Here is a 26,863-nt window from a genome sequence, read left to right as displayed (position 1 = left end):
TTCTTCCCTGCTCAAGTAAAGGGATTTAGATGTTGTAGTCAGCTGACAGAGGCTAAATGAACCAATGATTTATGTCTGTAAAATATAATTTTTTGTGTGTGCCTAGGGTTTTGCTTTGTTTTTCCCACGAACAAGTGCTTGTGATTCGTTAAGAACTTTGCAAGGTAAACTACGGGGTTCCCCGGAGGAGCTGGGCCTCTGAGGGTTGAAAGCAAGAGGTCTCGGTCTCTCTGCCTCTGTTTCTTGCCATCTGTTTTCTGTTACGTCCCCCAGAACCTGCCGCTCTGCACAGAGCAACACCGCATCGCCCCCGCGGAAAGTGGGGCAACACAGGCTCACAACACAGGCTCACTTTGCTTATGAGCAAAAACTTTGTTTCCTTCTGGGGCGACAAACCATACAAAACGGCCGTCCCAGCTGTGCCGAACTTCAAGGCGAAGGAGTAACCGCAACTCTTCCGGATTCCTTCCTCTTCAGCCTGCTGCACCTGGACGCGGGTGGCGCGCGACTCCTCGGCCCTGACGTCACCGCACCTGGCACCAGCTGGGGTGCCGGGTAGTGAGCCGGGACGCGGAGGGGGCGGGGCAGGGAGAACGAGGGGGTTCTCGCGAGATTTCCCTCCTCCCGGGTCCAGCTCCCGGCACCTTCCCGGCCTCTGTGGGGTCTCCACCTCTGTTTTCGGTGTCGCATTCTAGAACGGCGGTCGTCGAAGGGAGCGGCGGGAGGCGGGCTCCGGGGCTCGGCCGGCGCTCCCGGTTGGAGCCGGCGGCCAGGACGTACTGGCAGGTCCCACCCCTGCTGCGGGAGCGTCCGGGGTTTGGGAAAGCCGTCTGGGCGGGCGGGGGAGAGCCCTCCCGCCGCCGCGGCTTCGGCGGAGGCCAGGAGCGAGGAGCCGCCGCTGTCGCTTCTAGCTCGCGGGCCGCGCTGACGGGACTGGCCGGGGAACGCCGCGGGCGGATGGAGGCGCCTCTTCACCCCGCCTGAGTTCAGGAGGGGCAGGAGCGGAGCGCGGGGCCCGCCTCCCGCCGCAAGTGCGGCCGCGCGATCAGCCAGAGGAGGAGCAGGGGGCGCCGGGCTTCTCCCCGCGGGAGCCCCCAGCATGGGTAAGAGACTCGCGGGATCTTCCCGCCGCCCGGCTGGACCTTCACGATTAGGGCAGGCGGTTCCCCTTGTAGGTCTCGGCAGGGAGGGAGCAGGGTCAGCCCTTTCGCAACACCGCACCCTCTACCGCCCCTCCTCGCCCTGCCTTCCACCTTGCTCTTCTCGCAGAGAAATTGGTCGGAGGGCTTGCGGGTGCTTTCTCCTGCGCTCCCCTCCCCGCCTCTTCCTGTTCTCGGGAAAGGTGAGGGAATGGGGGAGGGGGCACCCGGTCCCCTCTCCGCGCCCACTGCCCAGCTAACCTTAGCCCGAACTTCCCTCCCTTCCCCAGCCTCCTCTTTCCCTACCCCCTTCTGGTCGGATGGGGGAGGGTGGTGGAAAAACTTGACAAAGTAGCACTTTTAACTTCTTTATCTTCTGCTAGGCTTTGTATAGATTGGCGTTTTAATAAGTTTTTCGTTTGTTGTTGTTAGGAAAGGTAATTTTTTTTCCCTCCGCTAAAACTTTCAAGGGAGGGATGTCTTAAGGACAGGGAAACTTGAGTATTTACTTTGTTTTTACCTAGGCAAGTGTGTTGGCACTTAAATATTAAATCTCTTTCTGAGGACCGAGTTAGGGTTTGATAGGATTTCAGTGTTGAACCCTTTGAGAAGCTGTTTCCTGTTTGGAATTAGACTTCCTTGCGAGAGAGAAAAGTACAAGGCCTTATATGTTATTTACTATGTGCTTTAAAGTTTTGGTGGGAGCTAGAAAAAGCAGAATGTGTTGCAGCCTGGTTTGAAAGGGAGTTTTGTTGAGTAGTGTAACAGTTCTTTTGATAACACATTTCGGTGTGGGCCAGGCACTCTCTTAATCCTTTAAAAATTAAAAGCAATTTAAAAGAAGTGTGTTGTGTGCCAAAATAAATGTGTGCCATTATAAAACATAAATTTGTGCCACCGACGAGCGTAAGCATGTTCTAGAAGAATAAACCCAACTTTGGTTTTGTAGAGTAAATCAGGAGGACTCTTATCATTTTTTGTAGTTGAGAGTTGGTACTCTTCATATCAACACACTGTTAACCGAAATTAATAATTCATGCAGCTAACAAATGATTTAGAAGCAGGACAAATACAGACTACTGCTGATGTGGCACCTTCTGCCCACACAATGTTTCGTGGGCAATGCTTTAAGCACAGTGTTTACAGATCCTCGTTAGCTCTTCTGTATTTTGCTCGACTTTCTACTTTTATGTCTTTCAGGTAACTTTTGTACACAAACTACTCTTAAACCTCCAGAGGGTAAAACCTTCGCTGTTTGGAACTTTCACAGGAATTCCTTTCTAATTGATCTGTTGAGTTTACTGAGTATTTGAGGGTTTATTCCTTTAAGCATCAAATTATAAAACCACTTTAACTGATTTGGATGAAAATCATACTAAAATATGTAATTCTTTCTTGTCTTAAATAGGATGCAGAATATAATTAATGGTGGCCTAGGGTCATCATTTGTGACCATCGGTTACTGTGATGCCTTGAGGGATGTGTTGGATTGTATATAGGACTGTTGACTCAATTCTTCTGCATTTTGATGTTATTTAAATATTTTTCTGCTTTCCTATTGGATGTTTGTCACTGTGATTAGAGCCCCCTTCATTCTCCCTTCTCTAATTTTTCTACAAGTGTGGGAATCATTCAAATTTGTAATTCTGCATAAGGGGAAAATAAGTATATCCTTACTTAGTGTGTGAGATGTTACCTTGAGAAAATTAGCATCAATACTGGGGCATTGGAGTATCTATTTTAATTGTTCAAAGGCCTTTCCTTAGTGACTTCTCTGCTGTATTTTGGTTAGGCAAGTTGCCACATTATCTAGGTAAAGTGTGATGTTTGTATGCTCTCAATTTGACTACCCAGTATGTGTTTTGAAGGTTGATTACTTGGCATTTGTAGTTAATTTTTGAAAGGTATTTGTCAGGCATTTCTATATGAATGTATACTTTAAATTTATTGGTCATGTAATAATGCATGTTAAAGTTATCAAAATCATTTAAAAGGAGTTTCCTCTTTAATATAAATCTCATTTGCTTGGTTTTATTATCATTAGTCTTTATTTCTTATGATTTAAGATGGCAGCTTAAAAAATATATATGTTGTTTTATCTGGTGTGTCACAGATGAAAAAATCCTTAATTTCTTTGTTTTGAAATAATTTGGATACCTATTAAGTGATGGTTCCTACCATGTGAACTATTTAGGTAGGTAGTATAACTAGAGAGTTAAGAGCAGGGCTCTGGACTGGGACAGCTTAAGGTCAAATCCTGGCTCTTCCACCTATTAGTTGTTGTGACTGAGCAAGTTACTTAACCTGTCTCTGCTTCAGTTTCTTACTCTGTAAGTGGAGTAAAAATAATCTCATAGGTTGTTATGGGGATTGGATGAGCTGATACTTGTAAAGTGTTTGGAACATGGCCAATGTTGATTGCTCTTATTTTCATTTTCAAATGATTTCCCTAATTCTTGCACCAACTTACAAAAACAATTCTCAATTTTTGACCTTTGTTAGAAGCTCATATTGCATTTACAGAATTGGTGGGATAAGATGTTTTGTAGTAATGCAGACATTTCATTTTTTTCCCCCAGAAATTTAATTCTATGTATCCTTATAAAAATTATGTAGGGAGATTTTTTTTTTTCCAGTATTGATTATATTTTGAAAAAGTCCATTATTGATAGTAAGTTTAGTAGTTTTGGGGAGAGTAGATGGGATGAGTACTAGAAGACTAGTTTCTTTGAATTTTATGTTAAGCTAAAGCACTGCTTTTAGTTTCTTCATATAGAAGAATGCTTAACATGTAGAAATTTGAGGTATTCTGTGTGAAAGAATTTGTGGAGAGTTTAGAGATATAGAAAGGCAAAACTTAACTTTTCTTATTCCAGAAATACAGATCTGCATTTTGAAGGGGAAAAAGATAGCAAATGGTACAAAGTGTTAACAATGTATGAATTTTTATTTTTGAAAAAGTAAGTGGATTTTAATGATTGAATTTCTGTTAATTTTAGGTAAGGTTATGAACTTCTTAGTTCAGGTTGTTTTTTTTAAGCTCATATATGACCAGTCAACATGTTTAAATTATGAGGCAGTTTAATGGACGGAAAAGTGCAATTGGTTTAGAGATGATCTATGCACTAGTATAATAGAGTGATTTATTTCCTTATTTTACTTTGTTGCACTATTTGGAGAAAATCTTGACTCATGCAGATAAGTAGTGGCAAATGGAAGTTGCCTGCTAAGGGCTCACCTTTCAGTCTCAGGATTTATTTCAGTTAAACTAATCCAGAACATGAAATAGTCCTATTAGGAAATTTTTATTTCAAATTTGGATCAGTAACAAAACTAATAATAAGCTGTATTTGTTAATTAGTAAGTACTCATGATCAGGTTTTTCTAAGTGTTTCAAACTTTGAATAGTTATAGTTCCATAAAATCCCATTAAGGGTGGAAATTCACACTGATAATATTTTATATTTTCCTATGGAAACTAGCCTGATGTATGCCATATACTTCTCTAAATGAGGAGTTTACAAAGTAAAATGATGTCACATTAACTTAATAAGATCTAAATTTTAAGGCATTTGAGATAAAAACAAAGTTGTAAAACATGAAGTGCTTTGGGTTCATTCCATTTGCTAATCAAAAATGCCTCCAGATTTTTATTTGTACGTAATCCAGATCTGTGATTAATTTTTTGTCCTCTTTTCTGTGATGGAATATCTTTCTCTGTGAAATGTATTTTGATTGCAAATCAATCAGTGTGATACATCCCATCAATAAATGAAAGGATAAGAACCATATTATCATTTCAATAGATGCAGAAAAAGCATTTGACAAAGTACAACATCTATTCATGATAAAAACCCTCCACAAAGTAGCTTTATCAGGAACATACCTGAACATAATAAAAACCATCTATGAAAAACCACAGTTGACATCATCCTGAATGGGGAAAAATTGAGAGCTCCTCCCCTAAGGTCAGGAACAAGACAAGGAAGGATGTCTACTCTCACCACTTTTATTCAACATAGTACTGGAAGTCCTAGCCACAGCAATCACACAACAAAAAGAAATAAAAGGCATCCAAATTTGTAAAGAAGAAGTAAAACTTTCTCTATTTGCAGGTGACATGATACTATATATAGGAAACCTGACTCTACCAAAAAACGGCTAGAACTGATAAATGAATTCGGTAAAGTCACAGGATACAAAATCAATGTACAGAAATCTGTTGCATTTCTATACACCAATAAGGAAGCAGCAGAAAGTGAAATTAAGAAAACAATCCTATTTACAATTGCACCAGAAATAATAAGATACCTAGGAATGAACCTAACCAAAGAGATGAAAGACCAGTACTTTGAAAACTATAAAACACTGATGAGGGGCGCCTGGGTGGCTCAGTCGGTTAAGTGGCTGCCTTCGGCTCAGGTCATGATTCCCAGGGTCCTAGGATGGAGCCCCGCATCAGGCTCCCTGCTCAGCAGAGAGCCTGCTTCTCCCTTTCCCTCTGCCTGCCACTCTACGTACTTGTGCTCTTTCTGTCAAATAAATAAATTAAAAAAAAAAACAAAACAAAAAAAAAACACTGATGAAAGAAATTGAAGACGACACAAAGAAATGGAAAGGCATTCCATGATCATAGATTAGAAGAATAAACATTTAAAAATGTCTCTACTACCTAAAGCAATCTACACATTTAATGCAGTCCCTATCCAAATACCAACAGCATTTTTCACAGAACTAGAACAAGCTGTTCTAAAATTTGTGTGGAACACAAAAGACCCTGAAGAGCCAAAACAGTCTTGAAAAAGAAAAGCAAAGCTGGAGCCATCAATTCTGGACTTCAAGTTACATTACAAAGCTGTAGTAATCAAAACAGTATGGTACTGGTACAAAAATAGACACATATATCAGTGGAACAGAATAGAAAATCCAGAAATAACCTACAATTATATGGTCAATTAATCTTTGACAAAGCAGAAAAGAATATCCAGTGGGAAAAAAGTATCTTTAACAAATGGTGTTGGGAAAAGTGGACAGCAGTTTGTAAAAGAATGAAACTGGACCACTTTCTTACACCATACACAAAAATAAATTCAAAATGGATTAAAGACCTAAATGTGAGACCTGAAACCATAAAAATCCTAGGAGAGAACACAGGCAGTAACTTCTTTGACATCAGCCATAGCAACTTCTTTCTAGATATGTCTCCCGAGGCAAGGGTAAACAAAAGCAAAAATGAACTATTGGGACTACATCAAAATAAAAAGTTTCTGCACAGCAAAAGAAGCAGTCAACAAAATTAAAAGGCAACCTGCAGAATGGAGAAGATATTTGCAAATGATATATCTGATAAAGGGTTAGTATCCAAAATATATAAAGAATTTATAAAACTCAACACCCAGAAACCAAGTAATCCAATTAACCAATGGGCAGAATACATGAATAGACATTTTTCCAAAGAAGACATACAGATAGCAGTGACATGAAAAGATGCTCAACATCACTTATTATAAGGCAAAGGCAAATGTAAATCAAAACGATTATGAACTATTAACCTCACACCTGTCAGAATGGCTAAAATCATCAACACAAGAAACAACAGGGGTTGGTGAGGATGTGGAGAAAAAGGAACATTCATGCACTATTGGTGGGAATACAAACTTGATGCAAGCACTCTGGAAAACAGTTAAAAATAGAACTATCTTATGGTCCAGCATTTGCACTACTAGGTATTTACCCAAAGAATACAAAAATACTAATTCAGAGGGCTACATGTACCTCTATGCTTATTGATTGATTGATTGGTTGAGAGAGTGGAGTCGGGGGCAGAGGGAGAGAGAGAAAATCCCAAGCAAGCTCCATACCCAGCGCGGAGCCTGACCCGGGGCTTGGTCTCATGAACCTGAGATCATGACCTGAGCTGAAATCATGGGTCAGATGCTTAGCCTACTGAGCCATACAGGCACCCCATGCACCCCTATGTTCATAGCAGCATTATTTACAGTAGCCAAGATATGGAAACAGCCTGAGTGTCCACTGACTGATGAATGGATAAAGAAGATGTGGTATATATACATGTGCATGTGCACGCACACACACAGTAGAATATTATTCAGCCATAGAAAGGAATGAAATCTTGCCATTTGCAATGACATGGATGGAGCTAGAGAGCATAATGCTAAGTGAAATAAGTCAGAGAAAGAAAAATACCGTATGATTTAACTCATGTGGAATTTAAGAAACAAATGAGCAAAGGGAAAAAAAAGAGAGACAAAGCAAGAAAGAGACCCTTAATTATAGAGAACAAACTGAAGTTTACCAGAGAGGAGGTGGGCGAGGGATGGGTGAAATATGTGATGGGGATTAAGGAGTGCACTTGTGATGAGCACTGGGTGTTGTGTGGAAGTGTTGAGTCACTATATTGTACCCGAGACTGATATAACACAGTATGTTAACTAACTGGAATTAGAATAGAAACTTAAAACATATATTTTAAGTATGATAAGTGTTTAATTTTCTAATATATATGTAAAAAGTGGTGTCATGGCAAGGGCTTGAAGAAGGGCAAAGAAAGGTGTAATGATTCTTGATTTGGGTGAGAAGAGGACAAAGCTGCAGTTTTGTTTTCTAGGTAAACTGGTGAAGCAAGGTTTTAAAGATCTGAACGTGTTCAGTTTGTGTTCAAAAGAGAAAGGGTGAATAAAATCTAATATGATGTGATTGAAATTAGGTAAATTGGGTTATCATTATGACTGATCTGTGACTTGCTTAGTTGTAGGCTTTGATATCCAACTACTAGGTAGATTGACCTCAAGTAGGATTTTGGTCTTTCTAGATGGAGGAGAGGCCAAAACACTGGTCTGAGGAATCTAGATAGAGGTCCGTATATTTCTGTAGTCAGTCTGTCAGCATGAGGGATATGTGTAGTAAAAGGCAGTGTATAGACAAATAGATGGGGTGGGCCGGCTTGGTGTGGAAGTGGGGTGGTGGTTGGTAGCAGGCACTAGGTAGACATTCAGACTGATATCTTGTGGGAAAGGGGGGGAAATGGGGTTTGGCAGTAGGCTTGAAGACCTAGCCACAAGGAAACAAACCAGACAGGGCTCAGATTTTTATGAGAGATATAAGGTAGGTATTTGTTCCCAGGCACAAAAATGAACTTGGTTATTGGAATTGTTTAGGATGAGCCAAGCAGTAATACTGAAAGATGCTGAGCTCCAAAGCTATAGATCTTACATATTTTCTGTCTTGAGAGCGTATTACTAGTCTGTATTGGTACCTGGATCTATAAGTGGTCCTGGAAAACTGGGGTGGAATGAGATTCTCTGTCCAAATGCTTGAGAGGATATTCCCTGGTCACAGTCTGGAATTCCTTCTGTTTATTAGGTCCCAGGGATTTGATGTGTCTGCTTTTTCTTTTTTCTTTTATTTTAAGATTTTATTCATTTATTTGACAGAGAGAGACCCAGCGAGAGAAGGAACACAAGCAGGGGGATTGGGAGAGGGAGAAGCAGGTTTCCCGCTGAGCAGGAAGCCCAATGTGGGGCTCAGTCCCAGGACCCTGGGATCATGACCTGAGCCGAAGGCAGACGCTTAAGGACTGAGCTACCCAGGCGCCCCAAGATATAAGAAATTTGAAAGTATCAATAATTAGTGGTTTCTTGTTTTACTGAAGTGGAGTTAGGCTCTTTGTTAGAAAGACTTGGGTTTTTGGTTTTTGTTTTTGGAGAGTGTACCTGTCCTTTTCACTCCTACCAAACTCCTCCCTTTCCTCTAGTTGTCTTTTAGGTTCATGTTAGATGTTTAGACTAGTTCAGAGAGTCATTTATTACCATTGTTAAGCAGATAAAATTCCCTTCATAATCTTAGTAGGGCTTTTCTGACCCAAGACTGTGTTATAATACCAGTTGACCCTTGAAAAACGGGGGGATTAGGGGTGCTGAACACCCCCCCCCCGCCCCTGAAGTTGAAAATTCCAGTATAACTTTGATTCCCCCAAGACTGGGCTAATAGCCTACTTTTGGCCAGAAGCCTTACTGATAAAACAGTCAATTAACACATATTTTGTATGTTACATGTATTCTCTGAGAACTCAAATACATTTGCAGTATTATACTGTATTTATCAAAAAAATCTGTGTATAAATGGACCGGAGCAGTTCAAACATATGTTCATGGGTCTAAGGTACTTTGATTTTTCAGTCAGAACTCTGGTTTTAGCTCCAAGTGAGGTAGACATTTTCCTTTTGGGGTCCTAAAAGTTTCCTCCTTTGGACTAAATTTAATATTGTTTCTTTTTTGTTTTATTTTGGTTTTTGTTTGTTTCTGAAGATGTCGGGTACCTGGATGTTCTATTCTCTCAGTGACTGTTTTCATTAAACTGAAAATGTATTTACTAATTCGCATTTAAAGGAGCTTTTACTCTGAGAAGAAGCTCTGCTTTTTTAAAAAATTCAGTGTTCTAATTTGCTATGTAGCCTAAGATGTTGATCTGTTGCCAGATATGGCAATGTTATAGACTCTTTCCTAGAACCTATTTATACCATATCAGTCCTTTCCTGCCTCTAGGAGACTTGCATTTTATAATCTTTCAAATTCTGTATCTGTTATTAAACTTCCCATCATGATCCCATTCTCTTTCCCAGCTAATTTACAAAACAGAGATGACTAATATGGGATCCTAAATTCCAGCATCTGTTTTAGTGTCTTGTAGCTCATGTTCTTTTTTGATGATTCGTTGTTCACGTATTCCAAGAGAGTGACTGTGTGGCACCTAATCACTGGGAGTTTCTAGTAGAAAAATAACTTTAAGTATGGTAACAGTAACAAATAGTTACCACCAACATTAAGACAAAGGTTCTGTTGCAAGGTCTTATGGTCAAGGAAAGGAGCTTTATATGAAAGATTAATCAAGGGGCGCCTGGGTGGCTTAGTGGGTTAAGCGGGTTAAGCGTCTGCTTTTGGCTCAAGTCATGATCTCAGGGTCCTGGGATCGAGCCCCGCATCAGGCTCCCTGCTCAGCGGGAAGCCTGCTTCTCCCTCTCCCACCCCCCTGCTTGTGTTCCTGCTCTCGCTGTGTCTCTCTTTGTCAAATAAATAAATAAATCATTATTATTTTTTTTTTAAAGAAAGATTAATCAATAGGTATTTGCCTTAATGTTAGGAATGTGGTTAATGCCATGCTAGCCACTAGGGGGATTAGGACAAATACGTTTTGGTGCATTAAGTAGTTGATAGCAGTTTTATGGGTTGGGCCTATTATTAGAATCACCTGGATAAAAAAAAAATTCCTCAACCCCTGGAGATACTAACATACATGTTCCTCTCTCTTACTCCCTCCAGGGGTTGATGAGTGTCATGAATGTTTTGGGATGGCTTGTAGTGCTATGATATGAATATAACTTAACTTGATAGGAATAAAACTTAACATGTGAATCATTAGAAATCTGAACAAGAGAGGGAATGTGGCACAATTAAGAGGATTATTCCATTGTCAGAAATGTTAAAATGTTATAGGAGAAGCATAAGGAAGATCATGGTATAGATTCCTGTGTTGGAAGATAAATGGGATTTGTTCATCTGTCATTAGTTTGACCAGTGACATGGCATTTTTTTTTTTTGTATTCCTGGCACTGAGTCTTTAGAGTTAGGTACACCTTCATTTGCACTGATATTTTTAAGATTCTTTTACCTGAAATATTAAAACTGTCTTAACATTGTTATTATCTATCAGTGGCCTAGTACTGAGGCCATAAATTTATGTAACATCTAGACTGACTTTAATAACTTTAAGGGTGAAATTTCTAGAGCATTTATTTATCGTGATTATTATAATAAGTGCCAAATTGTTTGTTTTGGGCTTTAAGTATAGAAGTTAATACATTTGTTTGTTTTTTAAGATTGTATTATTTGATTTTATTCTATACCAGGTGGTGGGCACAAAGCAATCCTCCTTAATAAAGTTGATAATTAACTTCACTCAGAACACTTTTAATAAGGCACATAAAAAGTATTCATCTTATAAATTGTTCTGCAATCCCAATATACAGTAGCTTGGAAAACAATGTTTAGAAAACAAAAGCCAATGTAAACAGATTAAAACAACGATTACTGTACAGGTTTCCTATGGCTCTGATTTTATAGTTTTCTTACCGCATCATCAATGTCAGAAATCTGTTCCTTCAGCCGGCTCCATTGCTTGGTATTTAAAGAAATACCTTTTCTTTGAGGTTTCATTTCACCTTCTAGATCCATCCCGTATTCATTAATATGAACTAGAACTTTCCCTTTAAAGTTCCGAACACTGATGTATCTCATTTTCCCGATCTGAAACATGTTATTGTCTGTGCTGCTGCTGTGCTCAGAGGATGACCGGGCTCTTGAAGTGTCACCACTCTTGCTTCTTCACAGGTTTTTCTGGAGCAACTTGCTTTTTCCTCTTTAACTTTTTGTCAACCTCACTGTCAGAATCGCTGCCAGGAGAGTTTGAAGAAACAAGTTCCTTTGATTTAGGCCTTGCTCCGCTCTCGCAGCAGAACTGCCTTCTGCTCGCTCACTTGCAACATGGAAGTTAATATATTTGTAAAATTGAGACCATCAGTCTTGGCTAAAGTAGAGTATAATGTTTTAAGGAAATATTAAAGTTGATCTTTCAAATGTATACTCTCCTACATGCTTTTTATTTATTCTTTAGAGCAGAAACAACTAACTTTAAGGTATTTAGAGATGTGTTCTCCTTATATCAAAGTTTTTTGTTATTTAATTTAAATTCCTACTCTGCTGCATCAGGTTGTACTCTGTTGAGTATTTTGTCTTGCTGTTTTGGAGTGTGTGTGCATAAATAAGATGAAGACTCCATTTTTACTTAAGTATTAATTACACCATTCTTATCAAACACATTTTATAAAGCAGTTAAAAAATTTGCCTTAAATGATGAAAATAAATCTGTTGAGAGTGCAGAATTTCAAATGAATGTCAAATGAAGATGTAAAGGTGATATTTTAGACCCCAAGATAATCCGTTTCGCACAAATACTTCCTGACTTTCTCATATTCTTTATATTTTATAAAACCCAGTTGAACTTAGTTAGAACCTCATAGTGTAAAGCCTAAATAAAAACTCCTTTGTTATTCTCTTCATTTCATATGTAATGAATGACCTTATTTGCCCTGAGCTCATTGATGCCAGAGACTGTATTACTTATTTTGTTCTACTAAAAAAATTTAACCCCCGTAATAACTAGCAGAAAATTGTGAGCCTGCTATGTATCCACTAAATCTATGATTCAGTTATACTTTAATTTGGAATAATTGGGGAGAGGGATCCAGCCAGTCTAATGAATAATACAAAATTTAAGTATGTTGAAATATGTCCACCTAAACCAGGCTAACAAAATGCTGACTACTGGAGCTATGTTTCAAGTTGGTATGAGGTCTAACTTTCTTTTTAGAAATAAACTCTTTAGGGGTGCCTGGCTGGCTCCGTCAGATTGTGTGACTCTTGATCTCAGGGTTGTGAGTTCAAGCTCCACATTAAGTGTAGAAATTATTTAAAAATAAAATCTTAAAAAAAAGAAATAAATACTTTAATCCTTTCTGTAAGACTCATTGAGGTTCTTAAATTCTTTTAAAAGAGAGTCAGTAACTTGGGATATTAAGCATCTTGTCAGGTGGGTTGCTGATGGCTTACTTCCGTCTGTGTTGCATTGACGTTACATTCTCCTAGTAAATAAAGGGAAAATTATCTGTTTCACAAATCAGAGACATTTCTATATAAGTTCCCAATTTATCATGTTAAATTTAAGTGTAAAGGCTTAAGTTGCTTAAACATTTGTTTAAAATAAACAATGTTGAGTGAACTGTAAGATTATACCATCTTAAATGGGTATTGTGAAACAAGTATACATTATGTTCTTTGGAGCATAGTAACCTGATAAATTCCATATATAATTAAAAGTTTCCTAATAGATATGTTAAAAAATTAAAAGGAATAGGTGAAATTAATTTTAGTATTTTGGATGTGTTGGGTTAAAGAAAATAATTATTTCAACATATATTCAGTATAAGAAATTATTAATGAGATGTTTCCATTTTTTTCTGTCTTTGAAATCTGGTATGTATTTTGCATTTATTTAACATGTTGGTTTGGACTAGCCATAATTCAAGTGCTTAGTAGTCACGTGGCATTTTTAGAATGTAAACCCTTAGGTTTGTTGTGAATCTAATGAGAATATATATGAAAATATTTTAAAGTTATGCAATTGTAAATTATTATAAAAGGAATTGTACTATTTTAGGGTTTGTTAATGATAAACCATTTTTGGTTTTATCTGATTAATTCTGTATTAGATATTTAATTATTGATAACTTACTATAGTTAAATATATTTTCTCATGGGAAAAAATGTTCAGTTTAGTAGATTGCATATAAGAGGCCTGACGTTTATTTCATTCTGTCTTCTAAATAAAATGTGGTTTTTGGCAATTGGCCTACTGGTATATTAGAGAATTTGAAGCTTTTGAACGACATTTGGATTGTTACCTGAAAGTATAATTTGGCTTTAGTAATTAGAGAGCTGTTCTTTCAGTTTATAATGCTTAACTTCAGAGATAAGTAAGATTTAAGAGTGGTATTTCACAAATAAATGAATGCTGTTGGTCAAGAGCACAAAAGAAAAATAATTATTGGGCATGTAATGTGTTCTCAGAAATGACATAGGAATATATTTCAGGAGCCTGTCAGTTTTAAACATGTAAAATTTTGCATGGACCTTTGTGATGGAATTGTTTCAGGTAAAGGATCCGTATCTTTTATTGGATTTTCAGTGAGGTCTGAGTTCTGAAAAAAGTTCTCAAGGACTCTTAAATAGCTATTCTGTGAGTTCTTTCCCACCTTTTAACATTTCTAGTTCTTTGTAATGAGTCATCTTCCACAGTAATTGCTTTTTCCCAGAATAATAATAATTATAATTCTGTCTTGTTAGTAAATACTTTGATTTAAATTAGACAGATATTTCTTGAGGTCTTGTGTATCAGCATGGACAGAAGCATTCAAAATAAAAAGGTGGACAAGTTCCTTGCCCTGGGTTGCTGATGAGTAGTGGGGAGATTGCAGTATATTGTAATTTATTGTAATGGGTGTTAACATTTGGTGAGTATTATTAGGTACTCCTATTTAAGGCATAGTTTTGAGCACTTTACAGGCATTATTTAATTCTCACAACAAATCTCTATATTTTTGGGTTCTGTTATTTTTCTCATTTTACAGATTAGGAAGGAAGCACAGAAGTAGTTTACTGAATACAGGCAACTGTGTATTCCAGTGCTTGTGCTACTCTTAACCATTATAAATGTGGAACCAATTCCTAACTCTTCCTCTGAGAGGTGTCATTAGGGTTACAGATAATAGGCATTCTTGATCCTTCTTATCCTGCCCTACTTTTTTTTTTTTAACCCATTCTTTCCACATTGTAACTTACTTTGTATTTTCCTTATTTACATGTTTATTGCTTGTCTTACCCTTTTAGCATATAAATGTAGAGTATAAACTCCAGGAGTGCAGAGCTTTGGTTTTTTTTGTTTTTGTTTTTCCTTTCTACCTTAGAGGTACCTGGAACTAGTGGCTACGTTCCAGTAGCAGCCACTCAAATATTTGCTGGATGAGTATTAAGTATCATTATACTTGTGTTGAAAGAAGAATTTAAAATTCTAGGCAATGTGGTATCTTTCGTTTCAGTGCTACAAATAGCTGTTTAGTACATTTGATATGTTAGGCACTGTGGGGCTTGGGACTACAAAGATAAGTAAAACAAAGTCCCCTGCTCTCAACCCTGGCCAGATAATGTTTTCTGGTAATTTGAATTTAACACCTTTTTGAGTGTAAGGATTTAGGTTATTTTTTAATGCACGTATTTACTTTTGGTGTATGCTTGGAAACGTGGAGAAAATAAAACGATTGCATGATTCTGATTTTCTTATAGGTTCTTGCAGTTATATAACTTCATTACACTTTTAAGGTCTACTTAAAGAGTGAAATTGTCTTTTAAACCCAGTTTCCATTTTTTGGTAACCTTAAAATTTCTTTTTAATTGATATTTTGCTGATTATTAGCATTTAGGGAATGCTTACAATGCTAGGTATTTTATTCAGTATTTAATTTCTACTGGAGCATTCTGGGGTAAAACATCATTGTTTCCATTTTTCAAAATTAGAAATTGAAGAGATTGTTACTCACCCAAGGTCAGAGAAAGGATGTGGAGAAGGCTGCATTAAAGTTCTATTGCTTTGATTTTAAAGCATGTCTCTTAATTATTTTTTTGTTTTGTTTTGTTTTGAAGATTTATTTGAGAGTGAATGTGTGCGTGTGCGCACGCTGGGAGGGGCAGAGGGAGAGAAGCAGACCTCCAGCTGAGTGCAGAGCCTGACTTGGGGCTTAATCCCATGACCCTGAGATCATGACCTGAGCTGAAATCTAGAGTTGGACATTCAACCGACTGAAACGCGCAGGCACTCCCTCTTAATTATTTCTTAAAACGCTGGGGGGAAAGGTTGAGCTAAACAGAGCAAGTAATATTGATTGAAATATCTGTCCTAATGTGGTTTAAGAATAAAGAAATGATAATTAAATCTTTATCATCCTAAAATTGTGGATTGGTATTACACATTGTACATGTATTTGGGTAATTATTTTCTCTTAAAAGATTTTTAACTAATTTTAACTGTGTGTTACACTTTGGTCTTTCACTTATGTATCCAGTAGACTATCATAAGACTTTTTTGGTGAATTCTATAAAATTTTATGACAAATGCATGGTATTTTATATGGCTTGAAACTTGCTTAAAACTAATTTCTTTAGTATTTTCTCAAAGTTAATAATGGGAATAAAAATCTGAATGAGAAATATTTAGTTGAATTTTCAAACTTATTTGCTCTTCAGATAGATTTTGTTTATTTGTTGTTCTTAAGCTTTGTTATTTTGTAAGGAGCCATTAGTCACGCATGCATGGCAATTTGTTTTCAACTAATTATTAAGTATTTGGTCTTTGTGAGATTAAAATACTTCTGTTTTTTAAATTTAGATTATTTTTATAGACATTTATCACTTACAGATCCGATTTAGTAATATTAAAAGGAATGTAATACTGTGTAAAAGTTTTCTTACACCACATATTCTCTTCTCTTTGAATACTCTGATAAAGTACCTAATATGCAAACTTTTGTCTCTATTTGAAATACAAATGGGAGGGGTGGGTTTTGTGTATGATATCTTTAGAGTGATTTACTTACTTCTGTTGAAAAAAATGTAAGAAATGCTGTTTATCAGTTCTATTTTAACGAACATGAGGGAATTTTCTTAGTATTTTGACATTCCGGATAACTTTAGGGAACCTAAATAATGAAATGTCACCGGTTAATGATACTAAGCAATGCTCATCAATTTTGCATTTCTGCATTTATGTAAGGATAGTCCTGGAAAGAAGTTTCTGGTAAAGACTTTAGGTTCTGGTAAAAAATAAGTATTTAATCTTGGGAATAAAAAGTAAAAATACTTTTTATCTTTTCTTTTTTTAATGGAACCATTAATGTGTTTTTATTATATTATTGCTTCTTTGGAATAAAGCTTATACTTGTTTCTGAATTTACAGTGGAGTATGTTTTTATAGAGAGAAAAAGTGGAGGGGAGGGGCAGAGGGAGAGGGAGTCTTTTTTTTTTTTTTTTTAAAGATTTATTTATTTATTTATTTATTTGAGAGAGAGAGAATGAGAGAGAGCACATGAGAGGGGGGAGGGTCAGAGGGAGAAGCAGACTCCCTGCAGAGCAGGGAGCCCGATGCGGGACTCGATCCAGGGACTCCAGGATCATGACCTGAGCCGAAGGCAGTCGCTTAACCAACTGAGCCACCCAGGCGCCCGGGAGAGGGAGTCTTAAGCAGACTCTCTGCTGGGCGCAGAGCCCTAGGTGGGGCTCGATCCTGTGACCTCAAGATCTTGACCTGAGCCAAAACCAGGAGTCGGCACTTAACTGACTGCACCACCCAGGTGCCCCAATGGAGCATAGTTTTGTTAATTTTTGTATAACTTCTTGTAATTTGTGATTTGCTATAATAAAGGTTAAAACTCAATGGCATAATATAACCAGTGGTATAATACAGAGTACATTTAATTTGACAGACCTAATTAGATATTGTGGTATCTACCTATGTTGTATTGATTAGAACCAAAGTAAATATTCCCTAGTGAATGTCCATACAACTCAAACCTGTTTGGAATTTGTATAAATTGCTTATATTATTTTTTATGATGTGATTTTTCATTATCAGAAGAATACATGTTTATTGGGGCAGAATAGTTGGTGAACTTTTTAATATTACTGTTGATATTTTATGCATAATTAAAAAAAATTTCTGGATTTTAAGAATTTTAACCTTGGTGTTCAGACTTTACTTTGTTTTTTAAAAAATCACTATTTTTTATTAATTGTTTTTAAAAAAATCACTATTAAAAATTTTTTTAAAATGTAGACTCCTTAAAAAATACTATCAGCAACCCTCCTGCACGGCCCCCCTCCCTACTGTGAGTCCAGGTTGCTAAGAAAATATGTATCTTTTTTTTTCAAAGTGAGAATTAAATTCCTAGAGTGGCTATACTTCATTTTAAATACTACATTTTCTTTTGCTTGTTTTCAGCCTTTGTTGTATTATTTTTCTTTTTGGTTCTTAGAAATGCTTTTAATTCTTTGGTTTGCTGCAAATATTTATTCCTAGTTTCCAGTTTGCTTGCTTTTAAATTTTGATTGTTCTGTTTGCTTAGAAGCTTCTCACCACAATCTTGATATTTACTTCCATTTCCTCCCCTCCCTCCTTAGCATTTCTCCTACCCTCTTCGTTTCGTGTGTGCGCGCGCGCGTGTGTGTTTGTGTATGTGTATGTGTGAGAGGAGAGGTGTTTTTTGTTTGTGTGTGTTTGTGTATGTGTATGTGTGAGAGGAGAGGTGTTTTTTGTGTGTGTGGGTTTTTTTTAAGCTTGATTTTTTAGTAATCTCTATACCCAGTGTGGGGCTGAAAACTACAGCCCTGAGATCAAGAGTTGCACACTCTTCTGACTGAGCTAGCCAGGTGCCCTGAGAAGAGTTCTTTTTCACTCAACTAGAATTTACGGATGAGATGAAAATCGGTATGTAGCATATTTCCCCTTATATGGAATTTTTCAACCTTAGCAGTTTTGGGCCAGAAATTAATTTGTGTGGAGGACTGTCCTGTGCATTGATGGATGCTTAGCAGCAGCCCCGGCCCCCACCCACTAGATGTTGGTAGCGTTCCCTGAGCTGTAACAACCAAAAATGTCTCCAGACTTGGCCAAGTGTCGCCTGTGGGGCAAAATCATCCTGGTTGAGAACCATGCCCTAATATAAACTAGGTCTGAATGTACATGTTATAAATATAGTTATCCTGAGAAGAACTGAATTGCTAATTTGGCCCCAAAGCTTATGTTTTCTGGGGCAAAGCTTGAGGTTAACACCTCATGTTAGGAGCTTTTTACTGGGACAAGAGGGATTGAGTTCACACAAAACACATTAATGCTCAAATTTATCGAATGCTACTTTGAATCTGTGGATCATGTGGTTTTTCTTAATTTTATCTGTTTATATGATAAATTAGATTTTCCAAGATTTCTTTCTTTCTTATTATTTTTTCAAAGTAAGCTTTACACCGAAGTGGAGCTTGAACTCATGACCCTGAGATCAAGAGTTGCATGCTCTACCGACTGAGACAGCCAGTTGCCCCAGATTTTCCAAGATTAAACCTCTATCCCCTGCTTATTGTGGTGGCTAATTATCTATGCATTTCAATTTCCTTTATTGGCATTTTATTTAGAACCTTATGTGTTTGAGACAGTAGATTTGTGGGTACAATTTTTGGTCTTAATATCACTTAAATTGTTTTTAAATAATGATTATTTTAAGATAGTGAAGCTTTGTAGGCTTATTTTGTGTTTTATGGTAGTTTTGAAAGAATTAACCTTTAAAACAAATCATCTGTTTTTGGGAACTGTTTTTGAGGCTATTTTTAGGCCACTTTCTGATTTTATTCCTGGATTATGGCTGTTGATTTTATTTTTAATCTCTTGAGTAATTCGTGTTTCTTTTTAAAATAGAAATTTATCCATTTAATTGAGATTTAGGGTTGGAAATTTATAGTCTAACTAAGAACCAGCCCAGTTTCATAGGTTGTCACATGACTCTGAGCCTCTGAGTCTGGCCCCAGCTCTGCAGCATCCCATTTTAGAGTGTTGAATTGACAAATCTCTTTGTGTATTCTGTAATCTTTTGTGGCTCCAGTTTATTTTTCATTGCTCATCCTGATAGGCTTCTTTGAAGTATTTAATCTTTTGAGATGTTGAGAAGTGGATTGCTGGGTGAGCTAACCATACAAGTGCTACTATTGTTTATTGGTTAGTTAAATAATCATAACTTAAGTCTTTGGGGTTAGGATGGTGGTATATATAGTGGCCAAAATATCCCCCCAAATCTAGGATGAGTTTATTTATTTACTTTGTTTTTATTTTTTAAAAGATTTTTATTTATTTATTTGAGAGAGAGAGCCAGTGAGAGGAGCAGGCTCCCCGCTGAGCAGGGAGCCCGATGTGGGGCTTGATCCCAGGACCCTGGGATCATGACCTGAGCCGAAGGCAGACACTTAACCTACTGAGCCACCCAGGTGCCCTAGGATGAATTTATTTTGAAGTTTACTGACTTTAGGAAGATCTGGTTCATTTAGCTCTAATAGTTAATGAGAAGTTAGTGTTTTTGGTTGTAGTTTATCTGAAAAAAATTGAAAATATAATACTACTTGAACTATGTATAAAATAGCTTTTACAACAAACTAATTTTTAAGAAATAAATAAATTTTACTTAGACATGAACTGTTGAAATGAAAGTTGGACTTTTGAGTAGAGATTTTGTTAAAGTGGATAAAATATTTGAAAGTCAACTCAGTGTAATTCTCCTGCAAGAAGGCACAAATAATTTAGAGTAATTCAATATAATTTAAGGAGGAGTTCATTGTATTGCTGACATATTTTTTTTTGCCACACTTCATGACTCACTATAATATTTTGAAAAACATTGTGTATGTTTATATATACATATGTATAGTTTATATGTATATACATACTATATATGAATATCATTAAAGAAATTTAACAATTCTCATATTCAAATATAGGCGTTATAATTAAGTAGATGGCTAAGATCAGATAGCACTATTGAGAAGTAGACAAGAACTTGAAAAACAGTACATTTGTAAGTCAGGAACATTTCTTGTTCCATATGATGTGTACTGTAGAACTTGTGGTTTCTAAGACAGTGAAGTGTTGTTGGAAGATTGGGATTAACTTTTTTGTATTGAGTTTAGTCTTGGTAACTAAATTATAAGAAAATTCTATCAGAGTAGGGCGGATGGGATTTACGGCTTTTTAATGATTCCTTCAGGGTTGAAACATATCCCATTGATTCTAGCTAGCTCTACTTCTAGGTGAAAGGTTTTGATGTATACTGTGGGGCATAACATCAGATACCCTCCTGTATCACCTTGGAACGAACCCTAGCTGGAAAAGAACGACATTATAATAAGGAACACTTGCATAATTGGGGTTCTGCCACACTAACGTTCTGTAAATACAGCACATTATGAATTACCAACATTAGTATCATCTTTAATTGTAAAACTGTTCATTTTAGGAAGTTTAGAAAACACAGAATAAAGAAGGAGAAAAAAAAGACCTGTACATTTCTACGGAGTGAACAGTTATTTTGATGTATTTCAGGTCTTAAAAAAGAAATATATTTTACAGATTTGGTTTGTACTTTATACTTAGTTTGGTCTCTTGCCTTAATCATTTGAAATTTCATTATACGTGTTTTCCTAAACTATATCATTTTTTTGATGGTTTCCTTTGCTGTGCAAAAGCTTTTTATTTTGGTGTAGTCCACATAGTTTATTTTTTTTATTCATTTCCCTTACCTGAGGGGACATATCCATAAATATGTTGTCAAGGCCAATGTCAGAGACTACTGCCTTTTTTGTTGTTGTTGTTAAGGAATATTATGGTTTCAGGTCTCACATATAGGTGTTTAAATCATTTTGAGTTATTTTTCTGCTTGGTGTAAGAAAGTGTTCCAGTTTTATTCTTTTGCATGCAGCAGTCCAGTTTTCCCAACACCATTTATTGAAGAGACTGTCTTTTCCACATTGTACATTCATCATATAAGTGTGGTTTATTTCTGGGTTCTCAATCCTGTTTCATTGATCTAAGTGTCTGTTTGTGTGTGAACAACACTGTTTGGATTATTATGACTTTGTAGTATATCTTGAAATCTGGGATTGTCATACCTCCAGCTTTGCTGTTCTTTGTCAAGATTGTTTTGGCCATTCAGTGTCTTGTGGTTTCGTACACATGCTGGGATTATTTGTTCTAGTTCTGTGAAAAACACTTTTGGTATTTTGATAGGGATTGCATTGAATTTGTAGGGTGCTTTGAGGAGTATGGACATTTTAGCAATATTAATTATTTTACTCTGTGAGCATGGTATAACTTTCCATTTGTGTCGTCTTCATTTTCTTTCTTCAGTGTCTTATAATTATCACAGTATAGGTTTTTTACCTCCTTGGTTAAGTTTATTCTTAGCTATTTTATTCTTTTTGGTGTAATTATAAATGGGATTGTTTTCTTAATTTATCTTTCTGCTATTTTGTCATTAGTGTGTAGAAATATAACCAATTTACGGGTATTCATTTTGTATTCTGCAATTTTACTGAATTCATTTATTCTAAAGTTTTCTGGTGGAGTCTTTAGGCTTTTCTAAATACAGGGTCATGTCATTTGGAAATAGTGACAGTTTTACTTCTTTCTTACCAATTTGGATACCTTTTATTACTTTTCTTGTCTGATTCCTATGGCTAGCATTTCTAGTACTGTTCTAAATAAAAATTTCAAGAGTAGGCATCCTTGTCTTGTTCCTAATTTTTTTTTTTTTTTTTTTTTTGGTTCCTAATCTTAAAGGAAAATCAGTTTTTCACCATTGGGTATGACATTAGCTATGGCCTTTATTATGTTGAGGTGTGTTTCCTCTAAATCCACTTTGTTGAGAGTTTTTATCATGAATGGATGTTGAATTTTAGCAAATGCTTTTTCTGCATCTATTGAGATGATCATATGGATTTTTTTCTTTATTTTGTTAATATGATATATCATGTTGATTGATTTGTGAATACTGAACCATGCTTGCATCTCTGAAATAAATCCTATTTGATAGTGGTGAATGATTCTTGTATTGTTGGATGCAGTTTGCTAATATTTTGTTGAGGATATCTGCATCTGTGTTCATCAGAGATAATTGGTGTGTAGTTTTCTTTTTTTGTAGTGTTAGTGGTTCAGGTATTAGAGTAATGCTGGCCTTGTAGAGTGAAATTTGGAATCTTTTCTTCCTCTATTTTTTGGAATAGTTTGACAAGAATAGGTATTAACTCTTTAAATATTTGGTAGAATTCAACTGTGAAGGCACCTGGTCCTGGACTTTTGTTTGTTTAATTTCATTACTGGTCATCAGTCTGTTCAGATTTTCTATTTCCTTCTGATTCAGTTTTGGAAGATTTATGTTTCTAGAAATTTATCCATATCTTCTAGGTTAGCCAATTTGTTGGCATATAATTTTCCATAGTAGTATCTTAATAATCCTTTGTTTTTCTGTGGTCTTAGTTGTTACTTCTTTCATTTCTGATTTTATTTATTTAAGTTCTCTCTTTTTTCTTGATGAGTCTAGCTAAAGGTTTATCAATTTCATTTATCTTTCCAAAAAGCAGTTCTTGGTTTTATTAATCTTTTTTATTTTTTAAAAATCTCTATATCATTTATTTCTGCTCTGATTTTTATTATTTTCTTTCTCCTTTTAACTTTGAGCTTTGTATTTTTTCTAGTTTCTTTAGATATAAGGTTAGGTTATTTGAGATTTTTCTTCTTTCTTTTTTTTTTTAAAGATTTTATTTATTTGACAGAGAGACAGCAAGAGAGGGAACACAAGCAGGGGGAGTCGGAGAGGGAGAAGGAGGCTCTCCGCTGAGCAGGGAGCCCGATGCGGGGCTTGATCCCAGGACCCTGGGATCATGACCTGAGCCGAAGGCAGACGCTTAACCACTGAGCCACCCAGGCGCCCCAGAGATTTTTCTTACTTCTTAAGGTTGATCTGTTATCTTTGTAAACTTCCCTCTTAGAAGTCTAAGTTGGTAGTTTTTTTCTTTCAATACTTCAAATAGTTTACTCCCCTCTCTTGAGTGTTTCTGAAGAGAGGTTTGCTATAATTCTTACCCTTGTTCTTCTATACGTAAGGTGCTTTTTCTCTTATGGCTTCAAGAATTTCTGTTTGGTTTTCTGCAGTTTGAAAAGGGTGTGCTTAGGTGTAGACTTTTCTCACATTTTCCTGTTTCGTATTCTCTGAGTTTCCCACATGTGTGGTTTGGTGTATGATACTGATTTTGGAAAATTCTCCGTTATCTTCCTTTTCTAGCATTCCAGTTACTCATATATTATATCTATTAAAATTGTTACACAGTTCTTAGATGTTCTGTTTTTTGTTTTGTTTTTTTTTTTTCTCTTTACATTTCAGTTTGGGAAGTTTCTGTTGACCTATTTTCAAGTTTCCTGATTCTGTCTTTGGTGGTGTTTAGTCTGGTGATGAGCCCACCAATGGCATCCTTTATCTTATTTGTTTTATTTTCCCAGCTTTTATTTATATTTTGTGCTTTAAAAACTTGGCGATTTAAGTTTTTGCTTAGATTTTATTTATTTTTTTTTTTTAAAGATTTTATTTATTTATTTGAGAGAGAGAGAATGAGAGACAGAGAGCATGAGAGGGGTTAGGGTCAGAGGGAGAAGCAGACCCCCTGCCGAGCAGGGAGCCCGATGCGGGACTCGATCCAGGGACTCCAGGATCATGACCTGAGCTGAAGGCAGTCGCTTAACCAACTGAGCCACCCAGGCGCCCAAGTTTTTGCTTAGATTTTAGAGTAAAAGTAATATCTGTAGTGAGGGAATGCTTAGAGTGGGCAGTTCCCCTCATCATATCTCTAGGAGAAATGAAGAGAAGGGTAAGGATTATACCTCAGTTTTATTTTAGGAAATACTCTTTTTCATAGGCTGTAACTAAGGTCTGTAACAATATGAATGAAGAGCATTATAAAAAGGAAAAATATACCTATATGTGCAACAAGAAAATTCAAATCATAATTCTTACCACTCTCATAATTATCTCACTCATAACTTGAAAGTGACACAGTAAATCAATGATGAGACAAAGGTTACAATGTACTGTGACCATGGTATAGCACAGAGCTATGTTTAGTCTATATATTTTTTTCATTTACATTTGCTGGAAATAAAATTGGCCCTTTAGTTATACTGATGAAGTTTGTTTCAAAATTTTTACGTGTTTCGGGGCGCCTGGGTGGCTCAGTCGTTAAGCGTCTGCCTTCGGCTCAGGTCATGATCTCAGGGTCTGGAGATCGAGCCCCGCATCGGGCTCCCTGCTCTGCGGGAAGCCTGCTTCTCCCTCTCCCCCTGCTTGTGTTCCCTCTCTCGCTGTGTTTCTCTGTCAAATAAATAAATAAATTAAAAAAAAATTTTTTTTTACGTGTTTCGAAACAGTGTACAAAATTGTGCTTATCCAGTAGTGGTGTAGGCTTTTTTCTTTAATTTGTCACTTCTGTTGCTGAGAATACTGTGCATGTTGTAAGCACTGTTCTGCTTTTCTTAAGCTTTCTTTAGCTTTTGCTGCTCTGATTTTTCCCTATAATTCTTTGTGTTCCAATTTCTTCTTTTACTCTTTTTTGTCTTTCATCTTTGGGTGAGCTAGTAAGATTGTTGGAAAGCTTGCCGTTTTTATGTCCATTAGGGTTTTCAGTGTGTTGCACACCAGTGCTACAGTGGTCTATTCCAGTGTTCATTGGAGATTTTTTACAAACTGCCAAATGTAATTGTCAGGATTTTATTAATATTCTCCTCAAACTAAGAATATATTCATTATTCCAGAAGTGTGCAGTACCCTTTCTCCAACCTAAAATTGAGAACTGGACACACACCTGGATATCTGCTTAAAAAGGGGCTCTTCAGTTCTTTGGAATTGTGTTGGTTCAGTGACATCTAAGATTTCTCAGTTTCTTCTGAAAGCATCACCTCTTTCTGACTGCATGTTTTTGGCCAAAATTTTAGCAGTCCTGTGATCTCTGGTTATGTTAGTGTTGTATCTTTCCCTAGAAACTATACAACACAGTAGGCTAGCTGAGCATGGGACAAAGCTAATCCTTTTGCAGTATGTGTACGATAAGAGCCTTCATTAGAAATTATTTATGTTCTGTTTTCAGTGGTATGGCATAAAGCCATTGATAAAACTTACTAATATTTCAAAGAGTTCAGCAACCCCATGGAAACGTGGTTTCATATATAAACCTGAGGAAAGTGTTGTTAATTTGTTTTCTGATAAATGCTCTTAATCCAAGAAATTTCCTATAAATTCAGTGCAGAACAGTTTTCAGGTATTCCTGTTCTCTGAGATACCTTCACTGTTGAAAAGGTCAGGAACTGTTTTACAAATTTCTGGTGCATACATTACTTTGCAATGCTCTCCAAACCAAAACTCTCCAAAAATCTTAAGAACTCTGACACCAATTGTATGTGAAGCCAAGAGGCCTCAAGTTCATCCTTTTCTGGATCAAAATCTAGATTATGACTTGGGGGAAGAGTATGGAAGATGCCAGCACTGATCATTTTTACTTTATCACAATACACCGATTCGACAAATTACCCCACAATTAGTTGAAACATACTCAATCAGTTCATTCAGTGTTGTTCTTTTAATTTTGTTGGTCTTCAAGTCTGAAACTGAGTCCATGAAATCAAGTATACAACACTGATGCAACTAACTTCTGACAGAAAAGCTCTTGTTCATTTGAAGTGTCATCTTTGAGCAGGGACAAGGATTGCCCGTTTGCCTGTTGCCCCTGCTGTGGAACTGTCAGGAGCCTTGGGAGCATTTCTGCCTGTGTGCTGTGCATACTGATTTCTGGGTAAAGCTGATCATTTTCTCTGAGGTCCAGATGGTGGTGCTGGCAGCTTCCATTAGTGGTGATTACCAGGACACCTCCACGGCCCTGGTGCTTAGGAGGGCTGCTTGCACAGAATGGGCAATGGCAGAGGGAGGAGATGGGGGTAGGTGCAGAGAGCTTGTACCCCTTTGCCCAGTCACTTCCTCCTTCTCCTGCCACAGTTCCCTCCTCCTGGGCACCAGGGACCTTCTTGTTACCTGTCAGCCCCTCAGGGCCGGATCTCAGTGCTGGAAGTTCCTGGTCCCTGCTCCACACAGAACTCCAGGGGCTGGGGGAGGAGAGGGTTGATAAAGTTGTTGATTCTGGGCGTAAAGGTCTGGTGGAAGGGAGCCTGAATTTTAGAAAACTGAGGCAAGGGCTCAGGGCTGTGGATGCTGAGCGTGCTACTTGTCCCTTCAGTTTAGGTCACCAACCAGCTGGCCAGCATCTCAGTGGCTGCTGCCATGCATCCTACCTTGCCTGAAACCTTATTCTGAGGTGCTACCATTGTGGATCCCCTCTGAGACACCACCTTTGCTGTGGTGCTCACTTTTCCCTTTCAGCACGCACCCCTCATTTCCTGGGGCAGTGATCCTT

The 26,863-nt window shown here is 37.1% G+C and overlaps 1 protein-coding gene and 2 pseudogenes across 1 annotated transcript in view; 1 reads left to right on the top strand and 2 right to left on the bottom strand.

The window, feature by feature from the left end:
• Positions 1–621: 621 nt before the first annotated feature.
• The window catches only part of CD2AP (CD2 associated protein), a 133,481-nt gene continuing 107,239 nt past the window's right edge, over positions 622–26,863 (top strand). Inside the window, exon 1 of the mRNA XM_036110581.2 lies at positions 622–1,103. Within this exon, the coding sequence (XP_035966474.2) occupies positions 1,100–1,103 (4 nt within the window). The 5' untranslated portion in view covers positions 622–1,099. The remainder of the gene's footprint in view (positions 1,104–26,863) is intronic.
• LOC118546217 (activated RNA polymerase II transcriptional coactivator p15 pseudogene) lies at positions 11,273–12,840 on the bottom strand (annotated as a pseudogene).
• On the bottom strand, positions 24,846–26,088 carry LOC118547275 (serine/threonine-protein phosphatase 2A 56 kDa regulatory subunit alpha isoform pseudogene; annotated as a pseudogene).

The sequence above is a fragment of the Halichoerus grypus genome, chromosome 9 (assembly GCF_964656455.1).
Source record: "Halichoerus grypus chromosome 9, mHalGry1.hap1.1, whole genome shotgun sequence".
NCBI classification, from domain to species: Eukaryota; Metazoa; Chordata; class Mammalia; order Carnivora; family Phocidae; genus Halichoerus; species Halichoerus grypus.
This window is presented reverse-complemented; position numbering and strand designations above follow the sequence as displayed.